A 21,534-nucleotide genomic window follows, 5' to 3' on the forward strand; every position below is an offset into this window, starting at 1 on the left:
ACAATATACCCTCTACTTTGAACGATACATTTTTCATGTCGAATCGTTGGATTATTTCAAGTTGAATGCACTTGAAGAAGAATTGAAATATGCAATCGTAAGTTTTAGCACCAGTCAGACAGTCGAGCTAAGGATGATGAGATACTTGAAATACGTTGTTCTATTAATTTTATTGCAGAAGCTGTATTACACACATATATAATATATTAATATATAATATATAATAGTAATTTTTCAAATTTATTAAGACGTGAAACTCTTTTTCGTCTGAATTATATAATATTTTTGTAAAAGTGACGAGGCATGGCAAGTATGCCAAGTATAGAGGGAAAAAGTGGGAAGTGGGAGTGCAAATCCCACCTTTTATTAGCATACATACAAGATAGTCGTACCTCGTAGGGTACCCTGGTAGGGAGCGGGAGCCGTCGCCGCCGCCGCCGCCGCCGTAAAAAATATACGCGTTGAAATAACACTCGAGCGTCTTCTAATGTGGATTTATTTGTGTCACGTTCTTCAGCTTTACAGCTCACAATTAATTTTATGTTATTAATCATGAATCATGATAGGGTCACTTGACTCGAATACGTGCCGTTTGTGCATTGAAATAATAAAATTTCATGTGATTTTACCGCTGAAACGTGCGTGTTTCAAAGATAAAGCATTTTAGGTATAATCTCAGGTGGAATAATAATATCATGCAAAAGTGCTTGTTTCACATCACATTTACACTTGTGTTATCTCTGACGAATATCTTACGGCTTACGCCGCTTACGGAATTGAAATATTATAATATATATCGATTATCGACTAGTTGACTGATTGTGAGTTGACTATAGCTAGCTCCACTCCAAGTTGGCGCGATTTGCAACACGCAGTGTTCAATTGAAAATAAACAAAGTAATAAGTATATATATATATATATACATTTAACACATATAACTTATATACATATAAACGTATAAATTTGAAAAGGAAGAAAATAGCCGTTTCCCTTTTCTCTCTCTTTTCATCCTTAGCTTTATCCTTATCCTTATCTATCCGAAAATCCAAGTGCTCTTCAGTTAATATAGTAATATTAATCTTGAATGGGTGATACGCGCCGCATGTCTTCGGGCAAGATCGACGGAATGCTGTTGATATTTTTGTTATTTTGTTGTGTACGTTCTACTATCCATGGGTTTCGTCTCCAAGAAGCTTTGGATACCGCTGGATGTCTAGCGCTATGTAGAAACGTAAGTTAATTGACTGAAACTTTATTCTATATATATAGTTGCATACAAAAATAATGTTGGGTGGAAATAAATGAGATAAATGGTAAAAGGACGTCTTATATGGAGTTCTATTTCACAAGTTCGATTATTCGTCATACGTAGAATTGGTTTACATCGCCTGTAACATATCTCTGAATTTCTAATAAATTAGCTTGGAAGAAGCCACACAGAGAGAGAGAGAGAGAGAGAACAAAAATTCTGTTGCTGTGGCAACGTAAAACTCAATTGGACCTATATCGCGCGACGGTTAAACCGTTAAACGGTACCTATCGAGACTATCGAGAGAGAATTGCTAATTTGCCAATAGGAAACTGACAGTCGTGAGGCTCATATATGTATAATATATCAACATCCATGCATGTGAGCGAAAATATTTCTTATAGCCTATTTCTTAAATACATTGACCAAATACATATCTTTAAGAACTAAAGAGAGAAAAGAGCTTGATTTGCTAGAAGAAAACCTAGTCTCTCTCTCTCTCTCTCTCTCTCTTTTCTAGAATTTAAGAGTTTATCTATATGTCGAGTCTATACAAAATAAATAACGTACCGAAATAAGTATACGCGTGTTCATCGAGACACATTTTTAACACATTTTAGACGTTTGTTTTGACACCTGTGTCAATATATATCATTGAAAAGTAGACCGACAAGTATGTACATACATGGCATACACGTCCAATCGCCACGTCGCGGTCGAATCGGACTCGACTTGCACACAATGTTTAGTTTAGTTTTCTTTAAATAAAAGAAGATTCACAATTTCCCTCCTTTAACGACTTTTCGGTTAAAAGCTGCAACATTGCGACAATGGCAATTAATGTACAATATTTCGCGAACGACACCGTACGCGTAAATATTATTTATAGCAACGTACGTACCGTAAATATGTAACATAAATATAAATGCGTATCGAAATTCTCATTAAACTCTAATCTGCTTTTACTAGCTTTATTTTAATTGAGCTGAAATGAATTGTAGGCACACACACACACACACACACACACACACACACACATATAATATATAATGGCAAAATGTTTACTGCTGTACCACTATTTTATATGTATATTGTACATATAAGCTATATCGAAAGAGAAGAGTACAAGGCGGCAGACGGTAGACTGCATAATGCATCGAGTTGTTTTAAACATGTTTATCTCCTTTTTCGCATTTCCTTTGCACTTGTGGAAAGTCGTGCTCGCGAACTATCTATAGATTATAAAACCTTTCAACAAACAGTTTTCAAGTGTTGTTTTTTTCTTTCCTTTCTTTTTCTTTTTTCCATATATTTCCAACATAAAAGTTAAGTTTTCAGCGCGTACCGCGTACCGCGTACGTTGATTGTCGCGTCAGACATATATATATTACACGCGACGACAATTACACGCGCGCATGCAATTCAAGCACGTCGAACAATTCGAGTGGTGAAAATTAAGCAGCGTGTGGCAGCGTGGACGATGACGATGAGGCGTCAGTTTATCGGTTTATCGCGCGTTTAGGACACATACATAATATATATCCTAGGCCATGCACCTAGCCGAGATAACGATAATAAAGCGATCCACGTGCGATATACCTAATACATATATATATATATACTATATGCGACGTGCGACGACCTTGCGTCTCAGGTAAAATCGCCACGCTCTTATTACATTAAATTAAATCATCCGCGAGTATGTATAATGTACATACATACGTATTATTTGATATTATACATTATCACTGAAATCAATTCGGACGAGTCAATCGACGCGCTTCGCAAGTCAAGCCGATAAAGCCCCTTGCACAATGCCAGGCAACAGGCAAAATAGGAACAGGAAATAACAAAAAAATCGTTAATTACAACCTAAAAAATTATTCGAATGCTATGATTTTGGTTAGCAACAGACAATATATATAGGCACAGAATTTCCAACGTGACGGAAACTCTGTGTCTATTGCCTGTGTCACTGGTTTATTCTGCATTTATATATGATTTCTGATTTCTATTCCCTGATGTTGCCTAGCATTGTGCAAGGGGCTTTAATCGATCGATATGCGCGTCGTTCGCGCCATGACCTTTTTCGCCGCTCGTTCGGTAATATCGAAACGATTTACCAATTTACCGATCTACGGACATGTCCGTGCATGATATATACACACTAAAAAAAAATTTTTTTAATCCAAGAAAATATTTATTTGATATAGTACTAATGACATATTTACTTAATATAATCACATATTTATTTAGAATTATATATCTTTACTTAAATCAAGTAAAAATATCTAATTCTAAATAAATATGTGATTAATATTAAGTAAATATGTCATTTTAGTACTACATCAAATAAGTATTTTCTTGGATCTAAAAAAAAATTTTTTTTTCAGTGCAATATATGTATAATGTATATATGTATAATTATTTTCAAAACATTATACAAATCATAATTACAATAAGCATATTATATATTTTTTTTTATTCCTTGCCTCTTTGTTTTTTAGAAGTCGTGCCGAAATCATTGTTTGCAACCTACAGGCGAGTTTGAGCGTAAGTTATATAAACTTGCACGCGAATTAATTGTTTAATTAAAAGAAAGCTGACAACACCTCGCTTGGATTATACACTGCATACATTATTATACTCAATACTGCATACATTAAAGTTGTTTTGCGACATAGCTTATCCGAGAACGAAGGAGGAAGCTGGCGCAAACGTAACTTTACACTGCAGAGGAATGAACGCGCTAATAATTAAGCATAATCCTGGAAGCTACGTTATTCAACAAAGCGTCTCCGTCGACGCTTGGGATACAGCCACAGTGGTAAATATGCTACCTTTAATTACAATTTTATATGCTACTCTTTGAACCCTTAATTGTCACCCTCACAATTCTTTTACTCGACACGAAAGGATCGAACGTGAGAAACATTACATGTATATAGAGAATGGAATATAATTTTTAAATAGTTTAGGATATACTATATGTATAATATATATGTTAGACCTACTCCCGTGCGCGCGCGTTAACAATAATACTCGCAATAATATCGAGCTAGAAACAGATGATAAAATTAACGCGATGGCGTTTCTATTTTCTATTTGTTTTCAATTAATTCACATTCGCATAATCGCACCTTTGCAACTTTTTGCACCTTTGCACTTTTCGCAAGAATCACGCCAGAATCAAAAAGAAATATTTCTTAAATTCGTTCGCGTACTCCCCGTACATTATATTACATGTATATCGCGTGATGCGTCTTAATTGTTATCAATCGGTCGAGAAACTTGAGTATATATATATTCCTCTCGATTACGAGCGGCGCTTATGCGTTTTTGCCTCTCTTTACAAGGCAGATTTCTTCCATAGAGCAACGGCGGATTGTCGACATTTTCAAACTTGACACCAGACACGCTTTATCGTTATCGTTTACACAGAATAACACAGCGCGGGTTTTCATTAGCTGAAACGTCGGATTGGTTTTCAACTTACGCAGGTATTATTATCTCGAATCGAAATCTCTTTTACTTTGGCGTAACATTGCGCGTAATTTAATCGCATAACAGCTAGGCGCTGTATTTATGTACGAATATGCAGTATTCGAGATCGATTATAAGCTTGCGTTACAATTTCCTCTTATCAAGCGTCAATTAAGATCGATATTTGCAGTTGATTACCAACCAAACCAAATTCAACATATTTCGCTTGTAAAAATTGAAGAAGAAAGTAACAATGTGTGTCAACTACGAGCCGAAATTATTTTTGAACCTGTTGAAGGTAACACGCGCAATATAATATATATATATTAAAACACGCAACATATGCTTAAACAATTTCTAGTTATGTTATTATTATACATAGCAGCATTGTGATTATTATATAATATTTTTTAGACCAGAGCTGTAACTATAATATATTGTCTTGGTCGGGAGAACATGATTTGATCAATTTTGATTTAAAGAAGGTGAGAGAGAGAGAGTGTGTGGTTTACGTATTAACATAAATTTATCTTAATTTTATCAAATTATCAGTTATTGTTCATACATGTCTTTTCAGCCTTCAGATTTCCATTTTTCTCTTAGACACTTACGGTACAATCAGAATAATACTATATCGATCCGATCGAGTAACGATGACTTTTCTAAAGTTAGTAATGCAACAATGTTTACTTTCGTCACTCCATCGTGTCTAGAAATTCATCACAACGTAAGCGTTTGCGGTATGTACATATGTAATATATATAATAATCCCGAAGAGAGAGAATAATGAAAAAACTCATTGTATACTTTAGCGGATAGATTTTGAAAACATTTTGAGCTTTTTTATCAAAGCTCAACTGATTTAAATGTATAACAGATGCTTTTCTCGATTACATATATGTAGCACCTGAAAAGGTAAAAGGTTTGCGGACGGAGTACATTCGAAAGCGAAGTGATGGATCGTATGATGTTGCAGTTAATTGGAATAAACCCATTCTACAGCCAGACAATTATACGTTACAATTTGACTCATCGTTTCAACTCAAACCGCGTTTACTAGTTGTATCTGGCGTCAGTATATCTATTCGCGTGCTAAGTAAACAATTCTTTTAATTATAAAAATACCAAAAGTCAGAATTTTGCTTTTTTTTTAATAGGATGCGGTCAAAGCTCTCTTCTCGAACGTCGATGTGAGACTGCAATACGAAATCAGTATTGTGGCAGAATCAGCAGGTGGTGTAAGTTTAAAATCGACTATATCCGGAAGTATCGATAAAGCATCAGGTAGGCGTGCAGTAGACATAATAATCATGGCATTTCCATCAGTCACATATCGAATAAAATTGAGACATTTGGATGAGACATGTGCGACATAATATAATTGCAGAGCTATCTTATCGCGAGATCATTGTAGCGTTATCAACATTAGTGATTGTTGCGGTGGTGTTTGGAATAATCTGTATGCAACGTCAACGTCGTAACAATAAGAAGCATAAGCAAACTAATATGGAATATATGCATTTTGAGGTAAGCTCATCGATAAATGATGATTAGTGCAATATTTACCTGGATGGCTAATTGTAAGACGATTGACGGTTGACTTTTTGTCGTACAATCAAGTTTAGTACAATCAACTCTTGGTTAATAATTTTATGTTAGAAAATTTACACAGCTTTGTTATTAATAATTATAATTAATCTTTCACCGGATGTTAATCCCAAAATTTATTTTATTATACATATTCTGTTTTATTATTGAAATAATTTTCCAATTATCTTAAATCCAAAGCGATTGTCTCAGATTTTCGTAATTTTGCGCTCAACAGGGTTCTATGGATTCTCTTAAGAAACCTTTAAAGCGAGATTATGCAGTAGATAATAGCGCTACTCTTTTGCCTCATGATAAATTTCAACTTACTCCACAACAGCTGAAATTTAAAGGCATATTAGGCAGTGGGGCGTACGGTATTGTCAGACTTGCCTCATTGCAAGATGAATTTGGCGCTATCGCAGATGTAGCTGTTAAGATGATGAAAGGTATTTGAATAATACGTATATAACATGAAACAGAGAAAAATCTATTTATGTAATAATATTGTGTGTAATATGTAATACGCCGCGGCGTAAGGCATATTCACCACACAAGAGAAAACGTATATAAATACGTCCATATGCGTCCATATACATATAATAATTACACATGCAGAGAAGCATGAAAATTATATGGATGAACAATTTTATTCCCATTATGTGCAGATAATCCAACAGTAGAGGATATAAGAAATTTTCATCAAGAGATTTCAATGATGAAATCTGCTGGTCAGCATCCAAACATAGTATCTTTAATTGGATATTGCACTTTGTACGATAAACCTTTATTAGTAGTGGAATATTGTAGCAAGGGTGATTTACAAACGTATTTAAGGACGGTGAGCTGCATCAAAAAGTATATATAGTACGGTTATAAATACTAAATTGAAAAATGCATTATAGCTTTGTTTCGAGTACGTGCTTTGTTATATTTAATAAAGCATGCAATAAAGCAATCATTCCATTACATTTTGTTTTTAGATTTGGCAGAATTTGGTGAATGCCGTATTCGAGTGTAGGACTCACTTGAAATCCAATACGGTATCTGTTGCTAATGAGAACACAGAGAGAGATCAAGGTAATACATGACGCACGTTACATATATGATAACAATTTCAAATGTTTTTTCAAACAAAGGATTTTTCTATTATACAGAAAAATGTGTCTCCAACTATAAGAATACGCGTACGATCGCCAATTGCTTATACGATATTCAGCAAGGTAAATCACACAGACAGCACGTGGATATAATTATACATACAGTGTGTAATTCTTCTGTCAAAATGTTTTTACAGATGTGATAAAATATACAGAGAATGTTACTTCTGCCGATTTATTGAATTTTGCTAGACAAGTAGCTACCGGAATGGTAGGTCATGCCAAATATTAACAATCGCTGTATCACGTATACTATTAAGTTTACAATAGTGAAACAATATGCCAGATATCCACTTTCCTAATTCTGTTATTTCATATAAATCAGAATACAATGGATGTTATGTTTAGGAATTTTTATCTTCCAATCGGATAGTACATCGTGATTTGGCTGCTCGTAATGTATTAGTGCGACCAGATAGAGTGGTAAAAATTTCAGATTTTGGTCTTAGTCGGGATATCTATCGAGAGAATGTTTATCGAAAGAAAGGAAATGGTAAATTGCCTTTAAAGTGGATGGCACTCGAGGCTTTAACACATCAAATATATACTACTTACAGCGACGTGTACGTATATTCTATTTCACTACACTTATATAAACTACATTATGCCATCTACTTGATTGTCTACAATGAAATTTTGGATTATAGATGGGCTTTTGGTATCTTATTGTGGGAAATAGTTACTTTAGGTGCCATGCCTTATCCTGGTACTCCCACAAATAGAATTTTGCAATTTCTCAAATCCGGATATCGAATGGAGAGACCACCCAATTGTAGCCGAGAATTGTATGCATGTTATAACATTATAATTATCTAGATTTTTTAAGTATATAAATTTTCAGTTTTATACTTTATTGTTTTTCCTTTTATCTTTTCCAGATACAGCATAATGTATTCATGTTGGAATATGAGACCGCAAAGTAGACCTACTTTTACAGAATTGAAACAAAGCTTGGATAAATTGCTCAGTGATTATTCGGAAAATAAATACTTGAGTCTGTGCGATGTTTTATATGAATCAGCCGACGAAAGTAACGAGCCAAGGTCGATTAATGCACGTTAAATGGAATTAATGTAGAAAGCACAACTATTAATTAGCTCATCAAGCTCGTCGAATTTTTATTGTGTGCAAAATCGTTTATTTTCTAATTATACATACAATAATTTGTGGCATATAATTTCTTCTTGTATACGTGTGTGTGTGTGCGTATGTGTGTGTGAGCGCGCGCGCGGATATACAAATGTTACTTGCAATTAAAAAAGAACTCAGTGATAAATACATCAACTTGGCTGAAGCTCTTTCCTATTTATTTGCAATTTTTAAATCATTAATTATATCTTTGTACACAGTATATGCTGTAACTGTAATGCATATTCAGAATTTATACAGAACTTACGATATATATACGCGTATTTTGTTTTAGTTATTTCCTTTATTTTTTCTAGAAAAGACGAGACTGTATAGGAATAAAGTACTACTAATAATTATATATTTTGCTTCATAAAATTTAAAAGTCAACATTGCCAACAAATAGCCTTTATTTCTAAATAAACAAATTACGAATTTAGCAAAATTTAGCAATTATTTGCAAGTATGTTCTATGCAAATATGTATCATTATATTATTGCGAAAACATTCATATTTCATATTCAGTCGCTTGCTACTTGGAAAAGCAAAGACTCGCCAATCTTGAAATGCAAAAATGTATGATTGATGCATGATAAAGTAAGAGTAATGTAATATACATTCGTATTGTAATATTTAAAATCTCTCGATGCCATGTCAATGTTATTTTATTGTTAGTAATAAGTATATACTATTAATTGAATACTTATAGCAATTGATTATGGAAAAAAAGAGATGTTGCTCATAAAACACAAACGTCTAAATATACTCTTAAAATGTCTTCTAAAAGACATCTAAAAAGATATTCTAACATTTCTGTCCTTCTTTTTTGATGTTTTTTTTTTTTAGATTTAAACGTGTTCTAAGCATCTTTTAAATTCTTGCATCGTTTGAGTGTATACATGGATGTTATGTCACTGAGAAGAATCTCTTCTGTTATAGTATCACCAGATGTTATCACTCTTTGTACAATTTGAGATTTTCTAATAATTGTAATATAATGTGCATGGTTGACCAGATCATTAAATTTTTTTTCAAGGTAATTCAAGGATAAACAGGAATCTATATGAAAAATCTTATGGTAAATAAACTATCCAATAATCTGGTTAGTAATATGCAATTTCTTCCGACTTGAATAAAATTATACATGGTAATTGAGTCGTATATATATTTGGAAAACGTTAGAAAAGTCGTAGAAAAATTGATATAATTATACAATATGATTATATAATAATGTCCTTCTTAATATTAAAGTATGCAGCAAAAAAATGTGTTTTAAGATAATAAATATTTTTCATCTATTTTTGAAATCCAAAATACGATTGAATTGTAATAGTTAGCCACACGTACACAACTAAAAAATATCTTGTTATTCTTGTTATATTCAAAAATATGATCTCTTCTAAAGAGAAAAATAATAGATTATAAATGAGCAAGTAAAAATATAAATATATTTTTCACAATCAATGAAACTTTTCATTCCGATAACATAAATTTAACAAAAATTACGTATTACTAGCTTCTGATCAGTATAGATAGACTTCCCAATTCTTTAACATTAATTTTTAATATTTCCTTTTCGCAGAACAAAGACGTTTTAAATTTCATATAAATACATATTATATTTCTGTCTGATTGGAATGTCGCCATTGATGTTTTTTTTACAGTGACAAGGCTTGGAACATACTGGCATCACTCTCTCTTTCTCTCTCTTTCTATTTCTCTCTCCTTGTGTCCCCGTCGCGATCAACACATGCTATCACAGAGAAAGTTGTTGCGTTATACATATGAATTTCTGTTGGATGGTTTTTTCTTTTTTCTTTTTTGATTTTACTGCAAATTATTACATAAATCTTATACATTTTCGGGAATTTTTTACATGCGTGAACTCATGGTTAATCTCGTTAAAAAATATCTCCTATATTATACATAGATATTCTTAAAGATATGAGAATTAGTTAAGATGTATTCCTCTTTTCATAGTATCAACCTTTCCTTAATAAAAATTCAAGTGGAAATGTAATTAACGCGTAATTAAGCTTAGAAATTGAACCTCGAACAAGAAAGTAATATTGCCGCGTAGTTAAGTGGGAAAAAATACCAGAAAAGGAAGTAATTTACAATAACGTTATTCAAAGTTAAGCTTAATTAGCCGATAATTATTCCTTCACTTAGATTTTTGAGAAAGAAAAAAGTCAACTTTGAACATTCAGGCAACACTATTCGGATTTCATTTTTGTTCCTTAAACACTTTATAAATGAACTTACATTACAGCAAATGTAAATTCTAGAAACGTGACAAAATCTCATTACGAGACTGCTGATGTATGTGTGTATGTATGTACATAGAGACTGCTTGGGCAAGGTATATATATACATATGTGTGTGTGTGTGTGTGTGTTATAATTTTACTTATATATATATATATATATATATATATATATATATATATATATATATATAAGTAAAATTATATATATTTATGTTTCTTAAAAACTGACGAATGATTAAGCTTATAACTATGTTACTGCTCACATATAAATGTAATTAAAGAACGAAATATTATATACTTCGTAATCCTAACATAAAGATTATACGGCAAAAACAATATATTTAATTAATAAATTTCTCTCTTTAAGAAGCCAAAAATCACAGACAATGTAGTCTCTATACCGGTATTATTTACCGACAGGAATCTCTCAATATTAATGTTCTTACTGCCTTTTGTATCACTTACAATGTTATCTATATCAGATGCTATCGTTTCTATTAATTAAACTATCTTCTTTGTCTACTGGTGGTGGGCCCGTGGTTAAAGTTGTACTTGGCCCTGCTGTCAAATAGCCAGCAGATACAGGTGTTCCAGCTAAATAACGATCAAGCACGTTAATAATCGGCAAAAATATATATATATATATTTAGCTATGCATTAAAGTTATTCATATATATTATACCTGTAAGATAACCAGAACTGGTATTATTCGAAATGAACAGATCGTGCCGTTGATCCTTATATTCTGCCCATACACTCGACTTTTCCAAAATGGCATTAACTTTTTCACCAAGAAGTAAACTTTTCGTCATGGCTTTTAAAGCTTTTACTATTTGTGCTTTAGTCGTGGCAGGGTTTTCAACAATATCTAATCGTCCTTCCAATATATTTAAGAGATATGGTACCATTTCGGCGTCCAACGCCTACGATAACAATAAAAAAAATGTAATAATAATAAAAAACCATCAATAGTTTTGAACGCGGTATATGTGAAGCATGACAAATCCTCTTTACACATACCTGCTTGATAAGTCTATCTTCATTCGTCGAAAATAATCTGTTCAGCGTCTCGCATGCTACCGCGATCATGTCTCTTCTCGATTGCATCGCATGCTTTAATGGACTTATGCATTCCGTTTGGCATATAGATGAGATACAAATCTAAACGCGAGTAAATAAATCAAATAAATTAGCAACGTACGTGTAGATTATATACAACTGATTGTTGACGACAGGTGATTTACTCACCTCGCTTGTCGCTAATTGATGTAGAATTAATATAGCTGTCTTATATACCGATGGCTGACCGTTATGAGCAGCCATCTGTCGACAAAGTCGCGGTATATGACCCAAGGATGGTACTTGGTCCGCCAAAGTAGGTTGCGCTTGGAGTAAACACACAAGAGCCTGTGTCGTTAATTCCAACATATCCGTCTAGAAAGAAAATAAAAAATAGGTACATAAAATAAATCAAGTCAAGATAATATTTTCATACGTTAGCTCTCACTGTATTTTTATTATAATACTTACATCGGTCTTTTCCTTGGACATTAATGTTAATGTAGAGTCCATCAGCTCACTTAAGAATTCCTTTGGTCTCCTAAGCGCCCAAGCGGGACTGGCTATAAATAATCGAAGATACACTCCACCTACGACAGGCTCGTTCGTCGCGATATCGATATTATTTTGCGTATCAGGTAACTTTAATATGGCATTTGGATTTCGTCTCTGTAACGCGTGGTATCTGAAAGATAAGATATCAATATAATTAACTCGACATCCTTGCACATCGCTAAGGAAGGTACGAAAGAAGAGGGAAAGGAGAGAAGGGAAGGAACGTGATAAATCAATTTATAATACTTACTCGTCTTTCAATTCCGCAATAATTCTCGCTACTCTAGCCTTTGCATCATCATCCCATATCAATTCAGGATTTTCGTGCTGTGTCTCAAACATGTGTACACACTGCTTGGGTGCATCGCGAATAGCTTCGCTGAATAATCTAGGTAAAAATTTCGATAAATCGAGCTTAACTTTTGGTCCAGCTAATTTATCGGATGACATTTTTGCAAGTAATTCAGCTGCTGCTTCTCTCGTATGAATATTACTCGAGTTACAAAAGAGATCAAGAATGTACACTACAGCTCCTGGAAAACATTACATAACAAATATGTTCAATGCATGATCCACGCGACAAATACCTGTCAGTATCTTTCTGTGTATACAAACCTTTTGATAATGCATCCTTAACAATTTTAGTCGAGCTCATCAGTGCGTATAAAGTTTCCAATGCGAGAAGCTGATACTCTTTCAAGCTGTGCAAACATAACAACAAATGCACGACAACTTCATTTGCGGCAATATCATCAACGCATTCCTGATTCTTGGTAACATTACTGATCACTTCTAGAGCGCTCTTTTGAATTAATTTAAAATTACTGCAATTTAAAAGTCCAAATAGCAATTTAAAGTGTCCCATACACTGTAATTCAATGCCAGGGTTATTTTTGATAACATTATTCAGAGCTTTAAGCGCCATCACGATGTGCTCCAATTTATCTTGGTCCTTTTTAACCGAACTAATACTGCCTAAAGATGTTAAGTACTCTGAAGATAGTGATAGAAATTCAAGCAAGTTTATCGTGAAGCCTTTGGGATTCTGAAAATTAAATAGCTCTCCAAGATTACTTTTGTCACGGACCGTAGCGGTTATAAATTACCTTGCACGCACGCACGCACACGCACACGTTTGTTTCCAACTTGGAAATAAATTTACCTCGATTGGATATGCTGGTTGCTCGTTGTATACCTTGACGAATATTTCGCCGATTACTAATTCGTCAGCATGAGCAGTATATTTGAAATCACTAAAATCATGTTCAAAATTATCGCTATTATTTAATCTCTCTTGCCGTTTCAGTTCTAAATATTCATTTAATTCCGCTCTGGTTCCATTGTCCCAGATTAAATATGGATTTGAACAATTAGAATTCAGTATCTTTAAAATTTCTTCAGGTTTATCTTTAACAAGCTGACGTGCTAGATAGGGCGTTAATAAACTTTCTAGAGCGGCAACTGTAACTGGATTAACGGGGGTCTCGTTGTCGTCCTTCATGTAACCACCTAATCTAGCACAAGCACGAATTGCCAATTTAGCCAAGTTATTGGCTACTTCCTGACGATTTTCATCTTGATTTCTTTCCACACCACCTTCTTCCAATGTGTAATCGTAGTTGAACATGAAGAGCAACAGATCCCATAAAGCACCGGATTGCAATAGTTGCATTTGTAATATGCTGTCTGTAGCAAGAGATGAAACGCACTCTGTGGCAACTGCACATAATTTTGTTAAATGCTGCAAAAGAGGACAAAGAAAAATAAAACGTGAGATGGAATAAGTTGGAAAGAGTTCTATATATTCTTTAGTTATAATTTATATCTTTGTAGGTACCTTAAAATGCAGTATTCTGCAAAGGTCTCTTACAAGTTGCGGCAATTCAATAATCTTATCTCTGCATCCTCGAAATGATCCGGCAACAGCGAAACATCTAGTTATATGCATACAAACTTGCACTGCTATGTCAGTGGGTTTGCTCGATCTGCTTAAAACAGATACGCATCGCGTATACGCTTCCAACAATACGTCTAAACCACCCTCCCTTCGCAATTCTTCGGCATTTAAAGCCGAACAGTGCACTGTGTGATACGCAAGTTCACTTGCAGCTGCCAGCAATGGGGCAGACTTTGAAAATAATCGTTCGTCATCCGTTTCCAGCTTAATCGTTTTAATCAATTGAGGATAACCAGCGTATTTGTAAGGTCTAAGCTCATCTGTATATCTATGGAAAAGGATGCTCTGCGTCCTTAAAATCAAAACGATGTTGTCAGGATTAGGACCAGTCGTCGACCAACAACTGCGACTGCATAGAAACTCGTATGCCTGACTAACAGCTTCAAACTTGTCCTAGAATCATTATTATTGTTACACACACACACACACGCGCGCACACATTCACATAAAAGTATTAAAATAATTCACAAAATAAATAGAAGCTTACTCTGCCTTCAGGATTTTTGTCAGGATGATACATTTGAGCTAATTTATAAAATGACTTCCTCACGATCGCTTCGTCATGCTGCTTTCCACTAGGTAAGCAAAGTTGCTTATAAGCTTCATCCATAGTCATTAGAGGTGGCTTTTTCTCTACTTCTCTTTTCCACGCGTCTAATACATCTTTTAATAATTGTACCTAATTCAATAGCACACTCGTATAAGTCATTAATGCACGATGCACGATACAGAAAAGATCAAGTCAATTGATTTGCTTTAACTTACAGGTTCTGGGATAGGCCATTGTGGAAATTTAACAGTGTCGCAAAGATGTCTGAGATAGAATATCTGACAAAACAATTCATTTTCCAATTGTGGATATCTTACAGCAGGTATAGCGATATATTGATACCTGGCCATGGTATGACTTCGCAACTTGGGAGTAAAATCTGCAATATGCGCAGCAATTTTCTCGATAAGCATTCGTCGCATTTCTGCGTTCCAAATTGCTTCCGGCGTATCGTAATCTCCAAGGAATATCTGCGCAAATTTCTCTGCTCCGTGATTCTCTAAATAACTCACCATTGCGTCGGGCAACAGTTGGCCGAGAATACTTCGTTGCATGATATCTGAAGAAGTGTTCTAAAGGACACACGACAAAACAATGTTATACATACAAGTATTTCTCTATCGTACGTGTACGTATATTACAATTTTTATTAATGAAAACAGATGTAAATATCAGACATATATATATCAGACTCACATCGTCGTTCCTAAAGGCTTGTTTAGTGTGCGTAAGTTGTAAAAACCTCGCAATTGGCAAGACGTTAGAACCAGTGTACATTAAGATAAAGTAAAATACGCCGGTAAGATAAATTTTTGACACATCTGCATTGTCTCGCATCACTTCACACAACAACGTAGCGACTCTCTCAACTAGGATTGGATCAAACGTTAGCAAAAGCTGTACAATATGTGGCAGATACTGAAGATCGGATAGCAATCGCTTCACACGTGGCAATGGTCTAATTACCGCGTCATCGGCATCTCTACTTGGGAAATATTCACACATCTTGATTAAAATGTTGAGGATTAAATTAGCCAATTCACTTTCATTTATCACGGGAGTTCCCTTTGCAACAAGACTCCACTTTAATTGTGGCACTTGTGAAATCGTTTTCCATCCATCTAATCCCTGTGCCCAAACTTTTGTTTTGTGAGTCACATGATTTGAACCGTACAGTTCCTTCAGGTCTTTTAGACTCATCGGACCTTCACGTTGATCTCCATTATTGTAATACCATTCTTTCTCCATTCGTTCCTGCTGTGGACCCGCTTCTATCACATTGGTTTGCGCCGGTACGACTGCTCGGGAAGTATGTAAATGTGCCAACGTCAATAAATCGACTAAGGTTCGTACACCATTCTGATCCATTATGTCTTTGACATTTCGCCTGTGCAATATGAGTTTATTTATGAACATGACTAGCCTATCGCGCTCCGTTCTATCCGCGCAACGTTCCAACATTCCCAATATGTATTTCGTATCTGAGAATGGACCAATATCCTCGTAATATCGACCGTACACTATCGTCATTGCTTGCAAGCAAAGGCACTTCATTTCGATTTTCGCAGTCAATAAAAATCTATGGTATAAATCATTAAAAAATTCGTATCTGCAATTGAAAATAAGACATCGTTACGTAAACTGTCTAGACAAACATTTATCGCATAGTTTTTTTTTCTTATTTTCATGCTATTTGTAACACCTCGTAAACGTTTCTTTCTTTCTTTCTTTCTTTCTTCTTTCTACCGTTGGTTTCGTCACGTTTGTTACGCAACCAGTTTGTCGTTTGTCAATCAATTACCTTTGGATTCACAAAATTGGTAATGTCCCGTCACACGATACGTTTTTCGTCGAATGTATGTAAAATGGTTATCGATATATGTACTTACGATTTTCTTATAGGACTGTCCGGACTATCCTTTTCCAATAAAAGCCTCAAGTAGTAATCTCCAATTTTAACTTCATCCGAAAGACATTGATATTGCACCTCGAACTCTCTATGATTCCACGCAATCAAAGTTCCGCCAGCCAAGTCTTTATCTGAACTAAATGCACGTATCTCGTTTTCCAAAGCTATTCTCAATTCCTCTCTCGTTTTGTGATTCCAAATTAAATTTGGCAGTGCGTGATCTTGATTAAATTTATAATAGAATAATTTCCAATTTGCTTCAGATTTAATTCGTTCTCTACGTTTTCTTAAAACTATCGGACGCTCTTTAATCTTCTCTCTACGTTCTATTCCAATACGAGCACCCCAATGTTGCAAAGCATTTTCTACATGCTTTTCAACTACTCGCATCTGACGTTCGATAGCGATCCATTGTGGACTTTTCTTATTTCTTGACGCATGATCTATAGCAATCTTTAAATTGTCACGATTGTTCAATCTCTCTTCTTCCAAGAATGACTCCGGTACTTTTTCATCAGAATCCAAATAATTCAACAAACCCACCGGCTACGAACAAATTGCAGCAGTTGCACATTATTCGTATTTAAATGCACCGCGTAATAGGCGCTATTTTAAAAGCATATACGTGTGTCTCTATCTTACAGAGTGCGAATCCTATTTCAATATAGACAATATCGACTCACCATAATTCGTTTCAATAATCCCATAGCTGTAGGATGTCCCGTGATCCACAAACCTACTAAATGTCGGCACAATTGTCGATGCGTTAATAATCTGCTGTCACTACCGATCGTAAATAAACTATTTAACAAATGTCTTGGTAGAGCTCCTTCTGCAAGTGCCAGTTCTTGCATTTTTGCTGCTACCTCTGGTGCACCCTCTTCAATGATTGCTCGCATTATTAATCCAGCACCTTTGACCACAGCCAACGAAGGATGTTGAAACAATTTAAACAAAGATCTACCTCTTGTAGCAACCATTTCTAAAAGATTGTCAAAATGTTTGCCATCGGTAGTTTCACTGTATGGTACACACAGGGCAAATGTTAAAAGATCGAGCATAGCGGAGACTACCAGTGCACCTGTACCATGAATCTGTAATATTAAAAAAAAAGAAAGGCTACGATGTATTGCACAGTAAATCAGATTTCTCTCCCCCCCTCTCTCTCTCTCTCTCTCTCTCTCTCTCATTTCATGTCTTATTATATTTTAGGATATCTCTGCACATTATCAAAAAACTTTTACAGCTTCTTATTGCTTCTATAGTAAAAGACATAAATTTAACCACATGTTAAATTTATCGAGACATCGATAAATATATTTCAGAAATTAAAAAATTTACAAATAATTAACAAACAAACAAAAATGCTGAAAGACAATCAAGTCATACAAAGCAAAGGCTTTAAAATAGATCTCAGAAATACACGCAACAAATTTGATGTTACGAACAATAAGAGTAAATATAACATTTGTGAAATACTTACAATGTGATTAACCCACATTTCTAGTAGACTTTCTAAAAACTTATTACTGCTGAGCAGACTACTTTTGTTCAGTTGTTCTTGTCTTAAATCGCAATCGTCATGCATTGGTTGCATTAGAGCGCAAATACAATCTATGGCAGCTTGCGTTACACCACAATTTTGTCTTTTCAAAGCCTTCACGACCTTTGTACCAACGGTTTCTCTAAAGCCAGGAAGTGTTGTAAATGCAGCGAAACCGATTTTGCTAGCCACCAGTCTTCGCAGTGCATGAAATTGTGCTTCAATCTCGCTATTTGTCTCGAGATCTTTGCTTATTAAAGTATTCAAAGCCCCGAGGATAATCTTGTCTTTATTTTCAGTAAAAATCCCCTGTAAGTAATCATTCGTGATACGATGTACTTGGAGTTGTAATGTTGTTACAGTCCATTCAAGCGGTACAACTTCCTGGATAAACAGAAAATGTCTCATGTCCCGTTATGTACTATTTATAATTCATATAAACGTATCCATTTAAAACTTAACAATCTCTCTCTCTTTACACGTATATCAATTTTATTAAGTTTCAAAGGGAAACTCGAAACTCTCTCACGCAGTCTCACGAACACTTTAACCGCTTCAATGTACTGTACAAACTCTTACCCATGTGCTTACAAATGCGTAATGATTACTTAACGATATTTCTTAAGTACAACTCTCGTATACGCAATCAGAGATAGAGAAATGCTTCATCTTACGTCTTGCGTAATGGAGTAATTAAGCCCGCTGTACGGTACATTTGCGTTAAATCTCTCCAAAATTTCAGCAAACGTACGTCCTCCAGGCGGCTGCTGAAGGAATTTGACATGCGTCGTCTCGACCTCCTCGTCAACAGGTAGATTGAAAGGTCCGAGTCTTTTACCTCTGGCTATGGGATACATCTTTACATGAACATCTCTATTACCAGATGCTCTTACACCATCCAGTAAAGATGCCAATAAGGAATCTCTATTTGTCGCGGTATAACTGCGCATTTGACCATTGAGATATTGTATAGTGAACAATTGAGGATTATCGTTATCACGAATCAAAGTGAAAATGTCCGACAGTGGCCTAAGAGTACAAATGTTGTAGGTTTGAGGATCTCTTTCCAACAGGCAAGTGTCTGAAAGACAAAGCGTTCTTCTTTGAGGATCCAGATGCCTCGAGGAGATTTTGTGGACAGTAAATTCCGATACACTCGTTATATGCTCGTCGCTGCTAAATTTCCCTAATCTTTGAGCAATAAAGTCATCGAGTCTTATAGGCTCCTTCAACATCTTTATATTAATGCCCAAGTTATTTAATGCAGTTTCTTGCAATTTCTTTTTTATCTCTTCCATATGTTTAGAAGCGAAGAGATGCAGACGTCCAAATCCACCACATACAATCACAAATCCATTGGGATAATCTTTCATTGTCAGGAGCCCTTCAAAATCTTTATAACAATAACTAGCTAATACCATGTTTGTCGCAGGATCTAATTGATCAAGACTGTATGGTGTTATTTCTAATACAATGGGTAATCTTGTATCAGACCAGTGATGTTTATAAGCTGAATATCTCTGCAAATATAAATATAACATTACATATAGTAACATACATATACATAATGTATGCATATATTATATAGTAATTCTCTCTCTCTCTCTCTCTCTCTCTCCCCCTCCAAGTGTGGGGGCTCATTTCCTTCACATATAATACTCAGTAGGAGAAGAGAAAGAAGAAAAAATACATGTGCATGTGTAAACTTACCAAAATTTCTTTAGACTTTTCAACATAATTTCTGTACTTGAGTGCTTCTGTCAATAAGTGTGGTCTATGTTCAGAGCTAAACTTCATGGTCTCATTTTTCCGTTCCTTACGTACGGTTATAGTAAATTCATGAGAACCTACGTGATTTCTATTTATTGGCTGTACACTTATAAAATCAGAATATTCCCATTTGTTTGTCACTTCTAATGTACCAGGATTGTATGTCGTTATCCCCATAGAGCCAATGGAGAAGATACGCTTGTACCTAAAATATATTACTTATTGTTAGATGTAAGTGAATGAAAATAGCATTGTTATTTCAAAGAGTCATATATTATCGAACGTAACTTGGTTAAATAAATACCTAATGAGAAAAATTATATGTTTGTTAGACATATCTAACATAAAGATGGCACACAATTTAAGTATTATATTCTTATCAAAATATCAATCTATACAAATCATAAATAAGCGATACTTTCTTACATGTAAATTTTGCATAAAATTGTCATGATGCATCGATTATTTCTACATTAAGATGTACCAATGCCTGGACACGCACCTATGTCTGGACGTTTTTATCATTTTAGTCCTTAAATAAGTTGTAACGCAAATTAAAATTAAAATCAAAGAATCAAAGATAAAAATATTTTTCATATATTTTTATCTTTGATTTTAATTCGCATTACACTTACTTAAAAACTAAAATGATAAAGGTGTCTCCGGACAATAGGTCTTAGAGACACACAAAGTGTCCCAGCATTAGTACCTTATATAGTTGCATGAACCAACCGTCGAACAATCGTACAATCTTTTGTTTGACGTTGGACATTTTAATTCGCTTCTACATCTCTTTCCAACGCAACGTCTTGAATTGACGTGCAAAAATATGGATTGATACATAGATATGAGAGAGAAAGAACAACGCATCGCACTTACTTTCCTTTCCATGTAGAATGCTTGGTAACTAAAAAGCATGCCACATCTTGATTGTCCTTTATCGGCATCATTGTTTCATTTCTTGTGGACGCAATCGTATCGGTTCGGATAAAGTCTTGGTCTTAATTAAACCGCAGAACACTACTCGCACAAGGTGAAAGGCGTAGGAGAACATTCGCGCACGAGTTAGAAAATTACAGGACCGTCATTACATAAATTACGGACATAAGAAGAAAGGTATAAACTTTAACTATGCAGTCCTTGCTGCTGATTTCGGTCCAAACAGGGGTACTTGCGTACGTGCTCATTAATCCCTTTCATCTAACGACGGTCATCTTTGACGGCTTTGATGGCTTCGTCAACCTGGAAGCAGCCATGACGGTCGGGAGAATGGCTAATGGCTATTGGCTAAGCTATGGGGGGCGTTAGGGGTGT

General features: G+C 34.8%; 2 protein-coding genes across 6 annotated transcripts; one reads left to right on the forward strand and one right to left on the reverse strand.

Annotated features, from left to right (window-relative positions):
- The first annotated feature begins 43 nt into the window (after positions 1-43).
- Positions 44-9,485, forward strand: LOC139820507 (tyrosine-protein kinase receptor torso-like). 3 transcript variants are annotated; one of them, XM_071790858.1, is made up of 18 exons: positions 44-1,232; positions 3,758-3,803; positions 3,935-4,077; positions 4,624-4,750; positions 4,924-5,031; positions 5,148-5,218; positions 5,311-5,473; positions 5,638-5,804; positions 5,891-6,017; positions 6,121-6,260; positions 6,559-6,769; positions 6,989-7,161; positions 7,304-7,400; positions 7,478-7,543; positions 7,618-7,691; positions 7,829-8,043; positions 8,128-8,265; positions 8,359-9,485. In XM_071790858.1, exons 1-18 carry the CDS (start codon positions 1,086-1,088, stop codon positions 8,540-8,542), a joined length of 2,397 nt encoding a protein of 798 aa, XP_071646959.1. In that variant the 5' UTR covers positions 44-1,085; the 3' UTR covers positions 8,543-9,485. The 3 variants fall into 3 exon arrangements, with proteins under 3 accessions (XP_071646959.1, XP_071646960.1, XP_071646962.1); XM_071790859.1 differs by having other exon boundaries at positions 1,092-2,904; XM_071790861.1 differs by having other exon boundaries at positions 1,092-2,904; positions 3,758-4,077.
- Positions 9,331-21,456, reverse strand: Rme-8 (receptor mediated endocytosis 8). Of its 3 annotated transcripts, XM_071790834.1 has the most exons (19): positions 21,100-21,456; positions 20,161-20,425; positions 19,125-19,970; positions 18,391-18,834; positions 17,591-18,001; positions 16,888-17,453; positions 15,695-16,607; positions 15,214-15,570; positions 14,936-15,127; positions 14,329-14,841; positions 13,654-14,232; positions 13,107-13,536; positions 12,742-13,024; positions 12,408-12,621; positions 12,126-12,311; positions 11,898-12,038; positions 11,560-11,800; positions 11,343-11,471; positions 9,331-10,361 (listed from the first exon to the last, which is right to left on the reverse strand). In XM_071790834.1, the coding sequence occupies exons 1-18, from the start codon at positions 21,168-21,170 to the stop codon at positions 11,356-11,358; spliced, it is 6,768 nt and encodes a 2,255-aa protein (XP_071646935.1). In that variant the 5' UTR covers positions 21,171-21,456; the 3' UTR covers positions 9,331-10,361; positions 11,343-11,355. The 3 variants fall into 3 exon arrangements, with proteins under 3 accessions (XP_071646935.1, XP_071646934.1, XP_071646936.1); XM_071790833.1 differs by lacking the exon at positions 9,331-10,361 and having other exon boundaries at positions 11,018-11,471; XM_071790835.1 differs by lacking the exon at positions 9,331-10,361 and having other exon boundaries at positions 11,018-11,471; positions 18,391-18,759; positions 21,100-21,455.
- Positions 21,457-21,534: the final 78 nt, after the last annotated feature.

The sequence above is a fragment of the Temnothorax longispinosus genome, chromosome 10, assembly GCF_030848805.1.
Source record: "Temnothorax longispinosus isolate EJ_2023e chromosome 10, Tlon_JGU_v1, whole genome shotgun sequence".
Taxonomy (NCBI): domain Eukaryota; kingdom Metazoa; phylum Arthropoda; class Insecta; order Hymenoptera; family Formicidae; genus Temnothorax; species Temnothorax longispinosus.

What these genes read in the sequence shown, in the direction of transcription:
- LOC139820507 (XM_071790858.1), top strand. Translation starts at nt 1,086, where the DNA reads ATGGGTGATACGCGCCGCATGTCTTCGGGCAAGATCGACGGAATGCTG. An exon ending in CTTGGGATACAGCCACAGTG is followed by an intron (nt 4,078 to 4,623) that starts GTAAATATGCTA and finishes TTTCTTCCATAG; the next exon opens with AGCAACGGCGGATTGTCGAC. An exon ending in GAACACAGAGAGAGATCAAG is followed by an intron (nt 7,401 to 7,477) that starts GTAATACATGAC and finishes TCTATTATACAG; the next exon opens with AAAAATGTGTCTCCAACTAT.
- Rme-8 (XM_071790834.1), bottom strand. Translation starts at nt 21,170, where the DNA reads ATGATGCCGATAAAGGACAATCAAGATGTGGCATGCTTTTTAGTTACC. An exon ending in AAGCCTTTAGGAACGACGAT is followed by an intron (nt 15,571 to 15,694) that starts GTGAGTCTGATA and finishes TGTGTCCTTTAG; the next exon opens with AACACTTCTTCAGATATCAT. An exon ending in GCAGAATACTGCATTTTAAG is followed by an intron (nt 14,233 to 14,328) that starts GTACCTACAAAG and finishes CCTCTTTTGCAG; the next exon opens with CATTTAACAAAATTATGTGC.